Source organism: Ammospiza nelsoni, chromosome 1, assembly GCF_027579445.1.
Source record: "Ammospiza nelsoni isolate bAmmNel1 chromosome 1, bAmmNel1.pri, whole genome shotgun sequence".
Lineage (NCBI taxonomy): Eukaryota > Metazoa > Chordata > Aves > Passeriformes > Passerellidae > Ammospiza > Ammospiza nelsoni.
In genome coordinates, this window is record NC_080633.1 from 38,107,545 (window position 1) to 38,128,059 (window position 20,515).

The following is a 20,515-nucleotide window of genomic DNA, read 5'->3' on the forward strand; positions in this document are numbered from 1 at the left end:
AGCTCAGGTGAGAGAAGGAGCTGAGAGAGACATTTGGCCTTGGCTGGGACACCTTGGCCTGGGACCTTGGCCTTGGGCATCCCTTTGTGGGATGCCCAAGGTACACTGTAGGTGTGTCTGGCACTGCACCTTCTTTGTCCTGCCTGGTACCTGCCTCACCACTACAGACCGGCCTGGGTTGACCAGGACCCTCGCCAGACTTAGTCCCTGTTATCAGACCTCCTGCACACCTTGCCCTGCTACCAGCCCCTGGTTGGGGGGCCCTTGCCTGGCTGCCCCCCTTGGCTCCCAGCACCCCCTGCCCTGGGGTTGCAGGCCACTCTTCCTGCCCTTGCTAAAGCAGAGTGGGTCCCCGGAGAGTTTTTGGACACCGTAATTTTTGCTTAAAATTAAAAAAAAAAAACAAAAAAACCAAGAAACCAAAATAAAACAAAACATGCAAACGCCCAAAATGCCCCAAAATAAACCCGAATTCAAAACTTTTACAAACTTTTACATTACTGTGCTTGGTGTAATAAAAACTTCACTGCAAAAAATTCTTCACTTTTAAGACTGAAACTAAACTTACTAACAAGGATATTTATGTCATTTTCACACTCATCTTGCATATGAATGACTCAGTTCCATCACTGTGCTCTACCATACCCTGGACTTCATGCTGGTTGTTCCTCACCCTGAACTAGAGAGTAACTTGCTTACACAGGATTAATTTATGACATACAGTATTTGCTTAACTTTTTTCGTCAATTTCAGACTCACATAGCACAGATGTCTACCTCTCATTTTTTATCCAATATTTCCTTTGTGATCTGTGGGGAAAACAAGCACTTCCAGTGCACAAGTAATCTCATCCCATAGTAGACTTTTCATGGAGAGCAGCTCAAAATCTAGTGAAAGGTAGTGACAGAGGTATACACATTTACACTACTGTGTATAGTAATTAAAGGAATTAACTCACCTACCAGAGATTGGGGAACTGCTTTAGTGCCTAACAGCTTTACCAAGGTCCTAGCACAAACCTAGGTCTCCAGAGAGCATCAGATGAACTTGAATCACATATCTCAGATGGCCAATCTCTTCCTTTCTTTCTCATGAAAAATTGTGAAAGCTTCCCAAGTTATGCTGGGATATAATGAAAATAATTTTAATACTTGCCTTCTGCTATAAAATGAAATTCTTATTTTATTACCACAGAGAACCTTGAGACATCCATACAGCAGAAATAAACAAGAAATGGCCAATTTGTAAAATTGCCAAGTTATTAACCATGCTCTGCATAGCTCTGAAATATAGATTTCCATTAACAGATGATATAATCTATGAAGACTTTGAATTTAACTGTTCTCATACTTAAAATGTTCAAATTAAAATATAAAACAGTGGACTAAATCTACAAATGTTGCAGTTGTTTTTTTTAATGAGAAACTGAGTCTAGATTGTATTTAACATTAATTAAGAAGTCAGAAATTAAAATTGGTTTGGCCCCAGTTGTAAGGAAAACAGAAGGCTTCCTTTTTTTTAGCCAAAACAGATTATGTTTTTGTGCTGCAGTCACACAAAGCTTTTAGTTCTGTAAAATATTTTGAACATGCTTCATTTGGAAGAATATTCTAAATCAACTAACAAAATATTGAACATATTGCTGAACATTGACTCACAAGTTTTGGGTTTTTGGCAGGGAGAGGTTTTTTGGTTGTTGTGGTTTTGTTTGGGTTTGTTTGGTTTTTTTGGTTTTTTTTTTTTTGCTCATTACAAAATATGGGATGGAGCAGAAAGTAAAAATGTATCTGCAGTGTGCCACAGCATAACATTTATATTCAGTTCCTCTTTGAAAGGTGCAAATCTGTGAATTCTCGGCAGAGGAAGGTTTGAAGAAGTAAAGACGTGCAGGTGTCAAGTGGCAATTTATTTACCTAATTATTAGCTAAAGCCTGAGTTGAATGCTAAGTGTTAAGAATCAGACATCACAGACTAGTACAGTAACTTCAATAAGATCTGTATTTTATTATTGAGCTTTGGAACTCCACAGCTTGACTTAATGGCTTCTTACCCACCTAGCACAGTCATACAACATGCAGGCACTCCTTCACTGAGGAACACAACTCACAGGATTCAGCAACCTCAGCAGAATGTCTGAAATAAGTGAAGAGTGAAGAGGTCTTCTATTTTGGCTTCACCCCCTTTTTCTGTTGCAGGGACATGGTCGCAGGTATCTGTCTCCCTATGGCATGCCCTGCCATAAAGTCCCAAGGCACTTGTTGCCCAAAATAAAAGATGAGCAAATCTTAAAGTTACCAAACTCTGCATATTTTCATGAATTCAGTGAACTAGAGACATACTTTTTGCTTTCAGCACTGTTAAATATTTTCACTTGTCTGTCTGATTTTTTTACAGGCCTGAACTATGCTTAGCAGCTGATTGTGACAGATGTGTTTTGACATGAGATTGTCCAGGAAAACTATTCTGAATCCTATTTCAGCAAGGATATGACAGACTCTTCCAGCTGACACGCAGTGTCCAAAAAGCTACCACCAAACATACGTACTTACGAACAGATTTGGAACAATTTTCTTACTATATTTATGTGAATACATAGATTAAATAGACCCTGGGCAAGATTCAGAAGTCTTTTTCGTATGGCATATAACCCTCATATTTCATATATTTCTCTCCCCAACTTGTCAAGTCGTGAGTAAAGTCAGTAACATATTTTGGAATGCACACTAAAGTATGCTCTGACAGAAAAGGGAACAATGTTACTGACTAGGGCCTTGTGCCCAGCTAGCTGCTGCCACAGCAAAGGTGACACAGAACCTCATTCATAACTGAGACAAAGCCCACCTGAGTCTTTGCCCGCTTGACACCTTTTCTGTGTTTTAACATTTACAAGTATCTTTAAACTGCCAGAGAATTTTCAATGCTGATTTTATAGACATCAATTCAAGTATTTATGCTTGGAGACCTTCTTACCTTAAATAGGTTTCTTCTTTTCCTGATGGCTACCACCATTTCCATCCCATCGTAGAAGGAGCAATTGGATCTCTTTCGTGCTCAGCCTTCCATCCTTATTCTAACCATGTAAATTTCATTATATTATTTTCTCATCCCTCATGTCTTTTCCAAAAAGATTTAATTATACTTTATTATGAATCAATTAAGTTGTCAAAATACCAAGTTTTTATTCTGTAGTGGTATAATAGAGAATATACCTCAATTAAAATTTTTGATTTTGTTTTTAACAGCTATATCAAATTTGTAACCCATTGCCACAAATGGTAATACCTGTACATTGTGCTCTTCAGTTGTTTAGAGCTACTGCATTCTTAGAGCTAGTTGTTATTAGATTCTAAATGCATGATTGCGCCTTTCTTTCCTATTCAGCTACAGCTCCTTTCTATTATATCAGTTCCCAAGGTCATTCTATTCTTTCTGGAAAATGTTCCTTTCTCAATTGATGATAGCTCCTAATATGTGCTATCAAAGAATTTCGAGAGCACATTTTTTTTCTGTGTGTAAAATCACCAGTGAAGCCAGATGCAACTTAAAACTGCCTTCTACTTTCTCTTCCCAGCCTAACAAGTCTCCTTACTGTAACCCATACAGACTTCACTTAGTTTCTTTCAAAATTATTTGAATTGCCATATTGCAAATTTAATAATTTTTATGGATCACAGTCTCAAATACCTAAGCAAATCTGGAATAATTAACTTACACTTACCTAACGAAGAAATTATTAAAATTTTGATAATTTTGCCTCACCTAATTTACCTCTGAGACAACTCAAGTATCTTCTTAGCCCACTGCCTTTTTCCACATCGTTGATAACTCTGACCTTTAAAAGGCCCTCAGGCAGTTATCAGGTGTTTTAAATAGTAAGGTATAATTGCCCCAGTCACCTCCCTCCACTCTTTTTTAAGAGGAGATATTATATTGACTATTTATGAGTCAAAACTACTATTACAAACTACCAGACCATGAAATTTTACTCTTGGACTTATAAAAACATCATCTAAATTTATAGTGTTTTTGAAGAGTGAATGGATCAGGGCCAGTTTTTTAAAAGTCTCAGTTCTTGATGGTACTAGTGATAGTAAATTAGTACCCAGTAATTTAACTGTGCCTTGCATTCCTAAAAGAAGAACATATGCTGGTTATCTGCAAGCACTAGGAAGAATATTTCATTACCCTGCTAAATAACTTGATTTCATGTTTGAAATTTTTTGCTGCAGTGTTGGAGATTGTCTATAGTTGGAAGAACATCGTTCAAAAATGCCAACAAACTTCTCCAGTTCTCAATAGCTGCAGAATATTTGGCATGGTTAAACTTGCTCTCACACTTTGGTTCAGAAAGCACCACCCTCCATTTAATTTCCAGAACAATTACTTTCTCTGGCACTTGCTGTTGGACTGTTGTTCTCCTGAAGGTTCTTTGACACATCATGTAATGTGTGTGCTCTTTAGTGCTTTCACTTGGTAGGTTTTGAGGTTTTTTTATCCCAATTTAAAGAGTTTAATGAGTCAGTGCCATTGGTAGATGATTTGCATACTGCTGTGGATTATGTATCTGTTGCATGGGATAGTGATCCATTGCAGCCTGTCTCAAAGAGCAGAACTGAAGAGTTTCTGAAGTATTTAGTGCCACTATGAAATTCCTGACAGTCAGGTAGAACACAGGTATCAATAAAACGTGAAAGGCTAATTTACTTTTTTTTTCCCTGCTGCTTTTCACAGCTGTATAAGGAGGTGATAAAAGCTCTAGGGTTTATTCCGAGAATTCACTTGACATGAAAAATACCCCTGTGGAGAACAGAGAACCTTACACGGTTAGGGAGAAGGCTTAATTATAGCACAGCCAACAAAATTGGCTTCAGTGCTCACCATTTAAAGCAGCCAATACTGTAATGAGGGGCTTAATGCAGGACTCCAGCCACATGGTTCGATTATGCCACTGAAGGGAATAAAGGGGTACACTACTATAACCCATATTACGCAGACCATAAATGGATGTTTTGGTTTTTCTTTTGCTCTTAAATGTTCCCTGCAGTGTCCCACGGTGCTGAGGGAGTCACAAAATGTGATTTAGCAGAAGGATTGGAGGGAAGTAAATCTGTGTGTATGCAGAGAGACAATGTGCAGCCATTTGTTGACTACATGGTGGCTTTAGTGTGGGTCATCGGATAAAGAGCTACAGCTGTTTCCATCTCGTTTCTAAAATTATAAAAACAGTAGAAGAAGAAAGAAACAGGCATTTTCTTTTTCATTGATGAGTAGATTTTAGCAAACTGGTAGAACTTGAGCAACTGCAGGAAGAAAAAAAAAAAGTGACCCAAATGGAGGCTCATTACATTTTCATTTTTAATTCCTGGGTTCTCCTTCTCGGTACCAAAACTGACATGAATAGTTTTATTCCAATGCAAAAATCAGATTCAGGCAGCAGTTTGCCTGGCAATAATATCATGGCCAGTCTACATTGAAAATATATCTGAAGGAAAGATTACATTTTTGGGTGGGAGGGGGAGGGATCATCCCCCACACTGAAGCACTGGTTAAAAACTCTCAAATTAAAACTTTTTTCAAATTTACATCTTCTGTGTTACAAATACATCAGAATGACCACATTAAGAACCTCTGCCTCTCCCCATCAAGCCACCAGGAAGTTTTGAGAGGGTTCAAACAGGCTACTACAAAGGCTCAGCTTTGCCTGTGTTTTCTCATCTCCCACTCTGTTGTGCCCCAAACAAATCTCTGCACTTGACAGATTGTGTTTTGAACTGACAGTTTTCACCTGATACATGTCTCAATGAGAACAGTTCCCATGGTAAATGCCAGCCACGAGCCACAAGCAGAGAAAGGGCGGACATTGTTAACAAACGCTGCAGGCATTTGTAGTGAGAAAATGGTTTGTAGGTTTTATCCCTTTTTATATTGCTTTTGCACTCAGAAATACATAGATGTTTTTACTGAACGTAAGAAATAACATTTAAATTTGATTAAACCTTTGAAGGATCCCAAAAGATGAATATTTCAGGAAAGTATTAAAGGATAAAGAGATGTCTGTATCATAAAACTCTAGATTAGGTAAAGAGCACTGTAGTATAGATGTTCTCTCTTCACAATATTTTACCATTACTGTGGCTTTGCTGCTTTAAATTCTTTATTCAATTTATTTACTCTGATCAAATGGCCCAACAGGGGCCTTGATGATTACATACTTCTTAAATGTATATTTAATTATATGGATTCTGTTCATTCATATGAGAGACAAGACAACCAATAAAGAAACATTGAAGAAAAATCAAATTGTAATAAAAACAAATAAAAAGTATGGACATCCTTTCTGGAGACCCAGGTGTTGACAAAATGCAGTGATATCTTGGCTGGTATGAACACACCTGAAGACATGGAGTCCTAAGGAAAATTATCATGTACTTTAATGGTGTGTCCAATATGAATATTATTAACTATGCTTGTTTCTAATCATGGGTGTCAAACCCTTGATTTCTGCTGTGAACAGGAAAAATGTCAGGGTATTGACAGTGTGCCTAGCATAAAGACCGGTGCTACAATTTCTCCGTGGCATCTAATCCAAAGAATGTCTTCTGAGTTCTTTCTCATCAAACTTATTTTAAAGTTAAGGTCTCACAATCTTCAAGGTCCCTACATTTTTATCCAGGAACTCTTCAATGTCTCAGCTTGTTCATACCTCAGAAGTCCAATTTGAGAACATAGCACAAGGAAAAAGGGTCAAATTAGTCCACAAATTTCTTTACATTGACTCTTTCAATACTTCTTATTTTACCACCCAAGCATCATCCCAGCATGAAGCTGGCCACATGAACCAGGCAGTCACTAATAATGTTTCACACTCAGCCAAGTTTCTTTATCAAAGTATCAATACAGAATCAGAGTTGAATGACACCTAATTGCAGTACACAGCATGACTACAAAAGGCCTCATCCACTACAAGCAAAAAATTGCCTCTATTGAAATAAAAGATTTTTGCAACTGCTATCAGGAGTCCCAAAGTTAAGAGCATTATGTTTTTCATACCATTGTTAATTTTGGTCTGGAGCACAGACTCTTTCAGCTGCTGACATTTCAGGTCAGGCTACGTAATAATCATCTTCCAGATAGTCACATTTACTCCAAAATGGTCCTGAATTTTAATAAACTTGTAGAAGTGAGAGGCCATAAAACTCTCGTCCTTGGCTAAACCCTTCACTTCGAGATTGAGATTTAAACTAGTTTAAGATAGGATTGATCAGTGTTACTGTTTCTTTTAGTCTTGTATAGAATTCCAGCACAGAAGCTTCTGTATGATTCATTGGCACTGAAGGAATGGCACTTAGAGATAAACAATGAGAACAGGAGAAGACATGATGTCAAAAAAATACTTAACATTTTACATAGTATAGGCTCACGTTTTCACATGCATCTTGATAAACAGGAAGCCCATTCTTATTTTCTTGAGAGCTTTGGGAGCTTACAGTCTTGAAGCTTGAACTGTGCTGAAGCCAGTTTTAGAAATGAAAATTCAGACACAATTGTTAGTAAAAAGACCAGACTTATTGTTGTGAGTTAACCCCAAAACCAGGACACTTAGACAGTAGTCCAGGCTCTGGATTTCACATGTTTTCAGAAAGATTTGTGCAACCACATATTTCTACTGTCTGTGCTTCATATCTACCCAAAATAATGTTATAGTTGTGAAAACCTTTTTAGATCCTGCTCCTCAGTGTTGGTCTAATGTTCATAAAATGACATAATGTTCATAAATTTATTTTTGCAAAAAAAAATAATTGAGTTAGAAATTCCCCAGGTTACTTTGAAGATACTCTAAAAACTATGTGTTTATGGGAAGTAAAATGAAGAAACAGGGCCTTCTAAGCATGATTTCAAATTTCAGGGAATATGGGGTCAAAATGCTACTGTATCTTTGGCAATTAAATAAAAGTGACTAAAGGCAGGTCCATTCAGTTATGGTATTCCTGATGTAAATGGAAGATAATGAAGTGAGACATTAAATGTACCAACAGCATCCTTGCATTGATTCGACATCTAGAAAGCCTTTTAAACTTTTAAAATGTAGAGCCAATTGTAATATTTCAGTACTAAAATGATAGATGTAATTCTTCTAGTTATATTAACTTTATTTAGCTATTCTTAATTTTATATAGTTTTATATAATTTATCTTAAAATAAAGATGTATACTTTTCAAATACAATATTTCTTGACATGGTCAGTCCTTATTTTTTTCATTTTAGATCATCATATTTATACCATTTGCTTACTGACTTTTCACATCAGCTTTTACAGCAGTTTTCAAGAAGGTAACTAAATTTATGGTTCAGAGCAATGATGATCCCTCAGAACAAAGGTTTGAAGCCATAGGTAGTTGGAAAAATGCAGATAGCATAGAAATATAAATATATACAGATATATACCTCCCACAAAAATACCATCTCTTTGGGTCAGAACAGAATAGTTATTCTTTAACACTTTGAATAGAACTTAAGAAAACATCCCTGAACCTGATTGTCTTTCTGAGTTCATTACCCAGCCACTTCCCCGCAGGCTGATTTCACATTCTTATTCCAGTGAGTGACTCTGTCTTCGATGAAATTATCTGCTTCCTTGTGCTTTAGGCTTCCTCTTGGCCCTGGAGTGGTAATATGAAATATGATGGCATTTTTTTCTTAAATAGTGCTCTCCACATGGGATGTATTGACAAGTAGGTGTAAAGTGTCGTAAAGTGTCTTCTGTTTGCTACCTCCTCTGTCATCTGCTATGGACATACCCTTGACCAGAAGTTCTCTTTCCCCCATTAGATAGCTGTGCCAGTATTTTTCTTGACATCCTGGGTACATTGGCTTGTTACTGACCGAGAGGGGTGTGGAGCAGCAAGGCACAGAAAATCCACTATACATTCTAACATTTAGGCTTTATCCTTTATTAGGTAGTGAGTAAGAGACAAAAAGAACTGAGTTTGTTGTTTACAGCTGAACTTTAAAAGAGACTTGTGTGAACAAAAACTTGTTCCATAGAGCACTGTGACAAAAGAGGTCCAAGAAAACTGAAGGTGTCATTGCAAATTAGCTGATGTAAGTAGTTAGAATGACACTCTTATTTCTAGCAAAATTTTTATGAACTCTGCTCTTAGTACTGTGCCTCCATACATGCCACAGGCCACGTTTTGGCAAGGATCAGCCTGTTGATTTTGATGGCATCACAACAACATGGCAGGATGTACAGCAGGCGTCCATGCACCAGAAGGCCGTGCATAAGAGCCTTCGGGATATTTGTCTATCTCCCATTTTCCCCTCTGCCTGCTTCCTCATGGGGAAAAACTAGCCTGCCCAGACCTTCTACCTTCCCAAAATGTGAGTACTTCTCTGCTCCTTTAGCAAGATCTTACTTACACAGGCTCTTACAAAAGGCTCTGGAAACAAGTGGTGGTTCATGGAGCACAGCTTGAAAGCTGCTGCCCTTTTCAAGGAGGAATCTGAACGCAGCTGGCAATGGCACTACAGCTTCTGCAAACAGATGGAAGGTTGAAAGCAGGCTTAAAAGACCAAGTACACTGAATCTTACTATCTCATGTACCCAAACAGAATGAAAAATTTTCTAAATTGAATGAGAGGAGCAGGTTTTGAAGGCTGGCTTATTTACTGCTTCTTTACTGGGAGCTGTAGAGTAGAGAGCCCTTTTAAATGTCAGCCCCTAGTTATTTAGATGTCTAAACTTGGCTTCAGGAACATACTCATACTGTTGTTTTGAAAGTTAGGCCAAAGCAATCCAGCTGGTAATTAGCCCTGGAATCACCATCATGTATTTTTCATGGCTACATAGGTGTGAATTGAATATAAACACAAGCTCATTTCATTTCAAGGCACAAACGTTTGCAAATAAACTGGATGAAATAAAAATACATAATACAGAACTTATTTTAATACTTCTAGATAAATAAATGCATCTCTTTGGAATTCTTCGGACACAGATATCCATGGAACCTCTTCTTTCTCTCTCTTTATATATTTTTTATAAAATCTAAATGCGGAGAGGTTTAAAAAAATGGCAAATACAAATGTATATGGAAGGCTCACTGATGAACTGCAAGTCAAAAGTGCTGTATATTCCCATCCTCTATATCTCCCACATGTCTGCACTAACCACAGGCAGCATTATATAGCAACCACATGGTCAATATTTTGCATTACTGCCTTTTAATGAAATCTTTCAAATAATTTCCCCATCTAAACTTAAATTATGCTTTTAAATTTTATTCTGCCTAAATGTATGGTAGGCATTTCACTTAGCTACACTTCAGAGTGGTTGCATGTGACTCAGCAGCACACTCCATAATATTAATAGATACTTTTCAGCTCCCTATGGGAAAAAAGCAGGCAGCAAGGATTATTTTTTTCTCTGTTGTTTGTTACTTACCACTTAATGACCCACATGTGAAATCAATGGTTATATAATTATTTTATATAGTAGATTTTCTGTTTATAAGTTATTTTTCTTACTCTAACATATATACAATATATCTATATATACCCCTGATAAATCTTACTTTAAAGGGACACAGTCAACCCCTTTAAGCCTCACAGTAAATACATAAGGCTTTAAGCTGTCCATACATCACGGTCAGCTACAGAATTCCAGGGTCCCTTGAGATCCTAAAAGTTGTATTTGTTCCAAACCCATGATGTGCAGTTATCTTGTAATATGTATCTCATGTGTCACTGTTTACATTTTATAGGTATATTAAGACATTTTATATCACATCAGTAGGAAATAAAACAAGGGAATAAGTCTGTTGCTAAGACTAAACCTATTGCAAAAAATATTACCTGTATCTACAGACACTCCCACTGGTGTGATATAAAATGAATATGTGCCATTCTTGGGATGAAATTCTGGCTACACTGCAGTCAGAAGGAACTTTAAACTGACTTAAATGAGACCAGGATTTCTCTCCTGTTTTTCATTTGTCAGTTATGACTCTCTGTAACTGATTTGTGTCTTCCCTCTGCTCAACACTGAAGTGTCAGGCCTGTTTCATGATAAGATCATATTTTTGGTTTTCCACTGTCATGTCCTAAACATTGATCTATCATGTATGTATTACACTTTTTGAATAAACACAGAGTGTACAAATACATTCTCAGTTAAATAAACATTTGACCCATTCTGTGTACAGTATCTGAATTCTTTTTCCTCCACTAGATCCTCTTTATCACTTTCTTTGCCCCAACCTAGATAATTTTCATTCGTATGTGAGGAAAACTTTTCTCACCAGGAACAGCTCCACATTATTGTAATAATTTTTGACTACTTACCAAAGTGACATAATTTTGTTCATTTTATCTTTTGCAACTCAGTTAGAAACCTAGTGGCATAGATAGAGACACAATACTACTGTTTTACAAGACATCTATTGTATCTACTTTTGTTCAGATAAATACCCAGTAACTGCTGATTTGGCAGGAGGATTGGTAAGGGTACTACTATTCACAGTGTTTCTTTTTTTTTTCTTCTTCTTTAATCTACAGAATAAAGTATTTTATATACATTGGAACCATTTAATGCCCTTTAGACAAATTTGTAAGTTGTTTCATAAAGCAGGAAAGACATTGCAGGGAAATATGTGCCAAAATGCACAGTCAAAAGGCTTTGTAAGTTTTATATGTCACTACAAGTAAATGCTGGAGATCGGTTCTAAAACGATCAATGCTCAAGAGAAATATTCTTATCTGGAGAAAATACCACCCATTCCCCCTTTCAGAATTTGTTCAGTTCTCTATCAAAAGTTCTGGCTCTTCATATATACTTTAAACTATAAATAAACACTGCATAGTTCAATGTCCTTGATTTTCATTTTTTTGTTTGTTTGTTTTGATTTGAAAAATTATTGCAGTACAATTAATTCCTGTTTGGAGTTCAGTAAGGAGCAAACAGCACGGGAGTGTGGGTGGTCCGTATAGGCCCAGGAGCTGGTCGTAGGAGCGCTGGAGGAAGTGCTGAAGTCTGGAAAAGGGTGGCTGCTGGGGCTGTGCGGAGACTGAAGGGGGAATTCACAGCCACAGCAGCAGCTGCTGCTGCAGCTGCCAGTGGATTTGGTAAGATTCGTGGGGCCATCGGCTTTGAAGGTTCCTTTGAAAATACTAATTTTACCTGTGGGGAAGAAGAGAAAACAAACAAACAGAGACACATAATTTTTTCATATTAGTTACATGAGAGGGAGCTTGATTTAAGATTATATGTGCAGAATCAAGCAAGAGAGACCTCAAGGTGGCTACTGACTCTATGAGCTGTTGGCACCTGGTAACAGGTGATACAACCTCCACAATGGACAAGGTACAAGGATTTGGTTGGGGACAAGGAGTTCCAGTGTTCACACCTAATTGCTGACACTCACAATTTAATATGAGATTAGAAATCAAAGCAAATCTAAAAGGAGACTAGGGAATCTGCACCAAAGTAAAGCTGCATGTACCCTGTAACAATTAAACAAGGCAAAATCAGATATCAATTAATAGATCTACATCTGGACAGCTTAATGCAGAGATATTAAGAGCAGAATGGAAACATATCTTATTTCCCGGTCTTAACAGATACTTTTGTTTTAATCATTAGGATGAGAGTTCTCCTTAAAATTATGATCTCCATAGAGCTCCTCTTCATTTACTCCTGCTTATAATAACAATCAAATAAACCAATCTTATATTTCATGAGTTATGAATATCTCATGTTTCACATGTTTAAATGGGTGCTGTCCCATATAATTCTGCTGCGTATTCAACTGTTTTCCACTAATATCAGGTTCATTTTTACAAGGATTGTGAAAACCTGGCAGAAATTTTAAAGTAGCATTCTGCCAAACTATAATATTTCTGTGCCTATAACTGAGGTTTCTTCTTAAAAAACATTTAAAATCATAACATGATTTTCTTGAGGATTACCAAATACAAGTCAAAAACCCCCTCATTTAGTTTCCTAAAAAAAGGGAAAAACCCCAAACCATGTAGTTTCTCCAAGACTGAAAATAGTCACAAGAGTTTCAGTAATATTTAAGAAAATTTACATTTGGGATGCATACAAATCACCATCAGAGTAATCTCTACAGATTTCTGCAGTTTTCAGTGGAATTTCAAGTTTATAATGAGATGCCAGGAGCCTGAATACCTTTTCAGTTCTGCTTTTATAACTCTGAGATAAGATTAGAACCTCATTTACTGAGAAAGAAAAGTTCCCATTGTCTCTGATGGACTTTTGGTAGGTCTGTGTCCTAACAAGACCTGAGGCCTCTTGCAAAGGGCATAAACTTGAATACATGGTATTGAATATACAGAATATATGTACCATGCTGTGGTAAATCTCAGTGTAAGTATAGACACTTTTTACTTACAAGGAAACACAACTTCTCATTCTTGACTTAAAAGGGATTTTCAAGTAATTAAATTGAATAATATCACTTTGACATTTTCAACTCAACAGAACCCTAGTGAGTGAATCATCAGAAATTAAGGGCAGGAGTATTTTAGCATGAACCACAATTGAGGTTCATTATTACACTACTACCATATTCCAAAAGGTCTGTTGGTTCTTTACTGGCCAGATGGATAAACGTTTTTCATTTTTCCCAACACCTATCGGCAAAACTGCTGGCTTCCTGGCCCTTTAAAGCTCTGGGAGAAATATTCAGATCAAACCAAATTCTTTAATTCTCGAAACAAAGGATATAATAGATGCTAGATATAAAATTCCTTATGGTGCCTATTAAAAGCAATTATCTGATCTTTTCCTTTATCAGAGTTATGCTCACTGATCCAAGCTGCCTTCTTTCTTTGCTGAACATATGACTTTTTCTTTCCTTCTCACATTTTTAATACCTTTTACAGCCTTATTTAGAACAGAAAAAAATCCCCAACCCAAAAACTAACAAACAAAACCACAAAACAAAATGAAAAAACACCACCCAAAAAAAACCCCAAAACCACCACCATCAACAACAAAAAAAAATAGCCAAACCCATAACAACCCTGAGGAAAATAAAAACAAAAAGAGAAAATAAGTAACCCTGAGTACTTTGTACTCTTTAGTCCAGAGTTCCCGGTGAAGGGGATGTTTTTTTGTAAAGTTTGGACTATTAAATGTTTGATAACCTTTATTTCTCCAGTGCAGTGTTTTATACATGTTGGACAGTTGTGGCTTGAAGAAATATCAAGCAAGTCCAAATGCTACAAGACTTCTTAAACTCTGAAATATCAGTGTGGGAATTTATAAATTTTCTATCTCTGAAGCATGTAAATCTAGAACAGACAGAGAAGTACAAATGATATTGAAAACATGGGAAAAGCAGGTTTTTGGTCTAACAAAGCCATGAAAATATAGCATGTTCTTTTTTAATTTTCTGTAGACAAATTTGGCAATGTCATACATTTTGTGTAATGAAGAACAAAGATCTCACGTGACTGTTTCTATTAAAAGACTAAGGCTTTCTTGCCACTCTTGGAGGAATCAGGTACTTCTAATTAAATTACTAGACTACTTCTAGTTAGATAATTTTTCAGTTAACTTGTCAATGTGATTCTGATTTGAAGGTAGTTGCAAAACTAGTAATACTTAACATATGCAGTAACTTGCATGTTCATTTCTAAAGCCTAATTTACCCACAGGTCAACATTAGGAGTAAAGTAACCATTATTTGGAATGGTAACAATGAAACAATCAATTTTTTTCATTTCCAGTGAAGTAAACTAAGGGACAAATAACTTGAAAAATTAATACGGAGCATCCTGGTTTCACCTAGGGAGAAGGAATAAAGGAAAAGTAAAGAAAGAGCATTAAATTAAAGGTGAAATTAGTTGGCTTGTTGCTCTGCTATTCTGCACTTCAAGTAACAACAATTCCTGCAGTTTTTATATTCAAAACCAAAAAGAATAAATGGAAAACTGGTCTCTCCTTTCTTATAGAATCCACAATTCTACTACATATATCTGTTCATTTATTGCTAGTTTTTTCTCTCCTTCTTAAATCCCCTTTGCCTTTTTTATGCCCTCTAGCCTGACCTGTATATTGTGAGCAATTGGGATTGAGGGAGAGGGAAAAGGACACCCTGCTGTTATTTGTCTTGAACCTTGGCTGGAGTTCTCAGAAATCACCATTATATAAATTGGTAGAGAGCTGTGCACAACCACAACAACAATGTTATAGTTGTTTTCATCTCCTGGAAAATAATTTCCTAAAGGAATAACATTCCTGTCAGAAAGGCTTTCCTGATTCCAAATCCTACTTACCCCATTACATATTTTCTATTCCTTTCAGTATAGTTTGTATTGAAGACCTTGATCTTTCCTGTGGATTACTGAGAAACCCTATGGGGCTATTTCCCTATTAGTGGATCCACCAGAATGGTGCACTGCTTTATTTTACAACTGAATCCTGCATGAATATGCCACTCATGAGTGCTGCCCCAACAAGGACACAGTTTTTGCTGCCATGAGCTTTAACTCAACATAAAAAGAAATGGGTTTTCAGAGAAAAAAAAAAAAAGCTCCATATTGTGCCAGCATCAGAGAAGATGGTCAAGGCATAAGGGGCTAATCTCTATGAGGACAATGGATCAACATCCTCCCTCTGCCAGAACCATTTATATAACCCTACAAAGCAGCAGATATAACATTCACAGAATTCACAGAATCACTAGGTTGGAAGAGACCTTCAAGATCATTGAGTCCAACCCACGCCCCAACTCCTCAACTGAACCATGGCATCAAGTGCCACATCCAGTCCTTTTTCAAACAGATCCAGGGATGGTGACTGCACTATCTCCCTGGGGAGGCCATTCCAGTACTTTATCACTCTTTCTGTGAAAAGCTTTCTTCTAATATCCAACCTATATTTTTCTTGAGACAGCTTGAGACTGTGTTCCTGCTCTATCAGCCTGGTGAAAGAGACCAACCTCACCTGACTACATCCACTTTTCAGGAATTGGTAAAGAGTGATAATGTCACCCCTGAGTCTCCTTTTCTCCAGGCTAAACACCCCCAGCTCCCTCAGCCATTCCTCACAGGGTTTGTGTTCCCAGCCCCTCACCAGCCTCATTGCTCTCCTCTGGACACGCTCAAGCTCTCAATGTCCTTCCCAAACTGAGGACCCAGAACTGGACACAGCACTCAAGGTGTGGCCTCACCAATGCCGAGTACAGGGGAGAATGACCCCCCTGCTCCTGCTGGCCATGCTATTCCTGACACAGGTCAGGATGCCATTGGCCTTCTTGGCCACCAGGGCACAGTGCTGGACACTGTCCAGCCACACCATTCCCAGCCTATAGTGCTGCAGGGGTTTATTGCGGCCAAACTGCAGGACTCATTCATGCAGTTTAACTGATGGAGAAGAAAAAAGACAGATGTTCACTATGCCACCCACAATATAAGCTGCTTCTTAACTAATGGCAGCATCCTAGAGGTTTTTTTATTTAAAAAAAAAAAATCTGCTTTTGGATCTAGTAAGAATTGTGTTTCAGATAGTTTATCTTGGCAGTTAGAAATGTGACCAGAACTATTCTGAAACAGTTGAATGAAAGAAGAGGCAGGGTTTTTTAATTGTTTCACTTGTTATCTCAACAATTCTCTAAATAAGGATAGAATGAATGGTTTATATTTTATAGAGTTTTTATTTAGTTATTTCATCACTATTGTCCTTGGTGAAAACTGGAAAGATCCTGTTTGACATCTGGAGGTTTTTTACGTCTCTTGCTCTCTAGTGACCTTTGCAACAAGCTTATTTTCTGAGTTTATTCAGAGTAGCTACAAAAGCAAGGGTCCAAAGGCTGTAGTTAACACACCTTAAATTCTATTAAAAAATCCCTTGTGGGCTTCCAGCGGCTCCTTGATGTACTTGATACTCTAATTGCTTACACTATCCTTCTACTTCTAAGCATTTTCCCACTTATGTTTTCTAAAAATCCTACTCATCATGATTAAAATAAAAGTCAAATAAAAAAGGGTGATTGGCTTACCCCTAGCGGATGTGTTCCCTTTTGGAGTTTGTTGTAAGGGCTGTATTTAGGTTTGGGTGGCTTCCCAGCAGCTCTGTCTTTGTGCCTTCTACTGCTTATGTGCTGTTAAAATATATTAGGGAGGGAAGGGGAGGAAAGAAAACAAAGGGTCATAGTTGATAGTTACACAAAAGATCACTTCAGATTCTGCTTTACACAAGATTAATGCTCCAATAAGAAAGGTTTTTGCTCTACAGCAGCATCACTTTGGCTAATTCAATAATGAAAAGGAATAGGCTCTTTTGAACTTTGAAGGATCCTTTGTGCACCAAATATTGGGGCTGTAATTTTCATCAGTTCTAAATTCAGCTCTGCTTCCGCTACAGTTAAATATTTTCCCACCTTTTCTAACTTCAAGAGGACTTGAGTCAGGTTAAAGCCTTTGAAAAACTCTTCCCTAACTCTATAAATCACCCATCAAATCCAATCCACTGATGACAGAAAGTTTTTGAGGAATATTAGGTAGTAAAGCATCCCCTATTTGGGGAAGAATATAAGGTCAGAAAATTGTTCAAATCCCTAAGCTGTCTGGAGATCCTTCTGAGATGGTTACATATCAAACTAAGAGAGAGTGAAAAAAACTGCACAAAATCCATTATCTTCATCATAAGTTCTGTGAGATTTTTAAAGTATCTTTCTACACAGATTTTCTTGCAGTATTAGAAGTAAGGGACATTTTTCAGAATTCTTTTTTTTACTTTGATTTTCATTTTCAAGAGAATTATCACAATAAAAATACATAGAACTGGACTTTTTGCTCTGAGACCAGAAGAATGGGTATTGCTATTGTCCATTATTGAATTAATCTTCATTCTTGTAAAGTTTCTTTACAAGTATTTAATTACAATAGGCATATGGAATTAACCTAAGTGTTTTTCTGTAAGCTTTGATCATCTAAAGAATGACTGAACATAACTTAGAATAATTGCAATTCAGAGGTCACGCTTCTCAGTTAGAGTGAAACATTGATAAAATATTAGAAATTCTCTCCATCTTACATTTCTAAGTGGGTTACTTAGCATTCTGTGAAAGTACTGCTTGCATCCACCTTCACATCTTTGGCAAGGCAAATACCATGCATTACATGAAATGGCAGATTTTATTAGCTCAGGACAATTCTAGCAGTCTAAAGACAGTTGTAACGTGTTACACTTTCAATAACTCTTTACCAAAGGTGCATAATTGAGAGCTTTTGAGAAGACATATTCCATGCAAGGGAAAATCATAATCAAAAGAAAACATACAGCGTGGCAGCCAAGTACAATGGACAAAACTGTGATTTCCATTTGGACACAAATTATTCTATTGATATGTGCTGTGGTGGTACTTTACTACCATGAAAACAAAGAACAGCCAAAGATTCTCACTCCACAAGCTGGCTGAGTACCTGTTTCAGTTGTGTCTCGGAGTTTACGTGTACATCACATATTTCACAGTGAAATGTTTTGTTCTGAAGGCCTGTGTTTCCTTTATTCACAGGTCCTTTGCCTTTTACGCCTGCCCGGGGAAAGGCTTTTATGGTTCCACTTCCATTCCGAGCTTCCAGCATAGTTTTGTGCTTAGTCCCTGGAGACAACAGAAATGGGAAACAGAAACAACTTTGGCAATTGGGTTGCTTTCATTGTTTTATTTTCCTTTTACAATAAAATCATATGAGCCTCAGCTTGGTGCCATGTGCTCTCCTTGGAATAGGGCTGTCTTGGTCTGTATCAGAGTCATACTAATGTAACAGTATTTCACACCTGGTATTTATTTACTAAACTACATACCTATAGGTAATGCACTGGAACAAAGCAGCCAGACCAGAAAGTAGCAGCACAATCAGGTACCCTGATGTGAAGTTAAATGTGTGTGACTTTTCTCATTAACTCCTGCTGCTAATAAGACCAGAATTGTAGTTGCAAAAGAAAAGTAATTTAGCTATTAAAGATGTAGTTGGCTTTGATTTGTAGTCCTCCTGAACAGATTGATAAACAGTATGTCTAGGTAGCTTACAATTAAATCTGTAATTAACTTATTACTCTTCAAACCAGAAAGGAGCAGAGGTTCCTGGAAGCAACCTATGGATCATTAATGTCTTGGACAGAAACCAAAACATGTGAGAAGCATGTATGAGAGAAAAATACAATTCCCTTTTTTTTTTTTAAATTGTAAATAAAGGTTGCATAGGGAACACTAGTGTTCTGTTGCTGCACCTTTATTCAGACTGAACAGTTTCTTACACTGTTGACTCCCGCACAGGTAGCCTGTGATGATAATGGACTAACTACTGCATACAGAACCACCACTCCAGTGCTAATTGCTGTATGCATCCACAGACTTGCAAAAAAAAAAAAAAAGCATGTGTGTGAGCACACACACAGTTTATCAGCACAGGCAGCAGAAACTTGGAAGGTTGTGTTTAAATATTCAGAATAGTGTTTTGGCTCTCAGCCTGATCAGAATATTTAGCATTTATATGAAGTTAAATAATTTAAAAGGATACAGCTTGAAGTTGAACTTTCACCAGTTGAAGATCTGGCATATAGTAAACAGCATTCAAAACTGATGGAATTTTGTTTCTCATGAATGCCAAGAAGTCATAATTTCCATTCTGAGTTCTATATATATGCCAAAGTTATTTCTTTTTAAAGTGCATCATAAAACCTTTGATCATTTTGCTCTAGGTATTTTATCACTGTCTCTAAATTTCAAACCTAAGGTTCTCTTTCTGTCTCTGAACTCTACTTACCCTTGATAAGAGGCAGCCCCTGACATCCAAGATCAGGAACTTTCTGTAAGATGTCTCTAGGTGGTCACTGCCACCATATCAAATCCCTAGATCTTTTAACCCCACCCACCACTGAGCCAATCAATAACTTGCTTAAATTAGTGACTGTGAATGGTGGCTGTTCACTACCAGAACTTACTGATGCTACTGGCTCTAATGACAAGAAAAAGTTCAAAAACTAAGAAAGGGAGGAAGGCAATTACACATTCAACCATCATGCAGCAGCTGCTATCAGTTGATGAAAACAAAGGGAAAATATACATAATTTTAAGAAGTTGTTTATTAACAGACAATATGGAGCTAAGAACTCTTACTCCCATCATTGAACTCTGCCTGACTGATGATCCCTCTTTCAGCCTTAATTTGTTAAATTTCAAACAAAGCTGATGGCATTCATCCTCAGTTTGCTAGTTGGCACAAGCAAAACTATGCGAAGTCTGAACACCAAAGGTAATGAAATAGAGCTGTCATTTAGCTCAATAAGGTTTTGAAGCTGCAAAGGCTAAAGTGTAAGAAAATCTGCAACTTGCAATAAATTCTTTTCTTTCTCTTTTTTGAAAGCCTCTTTGCCTGTCATTTTTATACTTTAATAGTTAATGAATTCCAAGTAATTGCCAGTTTTCTGCCACCTCTTTGTCCCCTGCTGCAAGAGATCTAATCTATTCAGGGGAAGATAATT

At 37.1% G+C, this 20,515-nt stretch overlaps 1 protein-coding gene and 1 long non-coding RNA gene across 4 annotated transcripts in view; both read right to left on the bottom strand.

Annotated features, from left to right (window-relative positions):
* Positions 1-1,984: 1,984 nt before the first annotated feature.
* LOC132077706 (uncharacterized) lies at positions 1,985-3,799 on the bottom strand. Its single transcript, XR_009419108.1, has 3 exons — positions 3,760-3,799; positions 2,971-3,070; positions 1,985-2,133 (listed from the first exon to the last, which is right to left on the bottom strand). It is a non-coding gene; the product is annotated as an uncharacterized LOC132077706 (long non-coding RNA).
* A 1,532-nt stretch (positions 3,800-5,331) lies between these two features.
* Positions 5,332-20,515, bottom strand: part of ZNF385D (zinc finger protein 385D) — a 412,526-nt gene continuing 397,342 nt past the window's right edge. For all 3 annotated transcript variants that reach the window (XM_059473342.1, XM_059473350.1, XM_059473359.1), the window contains 3 exons: positions 18,454-18,632; positions 17,028-17,129; positions 5,332-12,178 (listed from right to left, as the gene is read on the bottom strand). In XM_059473342.1, the coding sequence (XP_059329325.1) occupies positions 11,945-12,178; positions 17,028-17,129; positions 18,454-18,632 (515 nt within the window). In that variant the 3' untranslated portion in view covers positions 5,332-11,944. The remainder of the gene's footprint in view (positions 12,179-17,027; positions 17,130-18,453; positions 18,633-20,515) is intronic.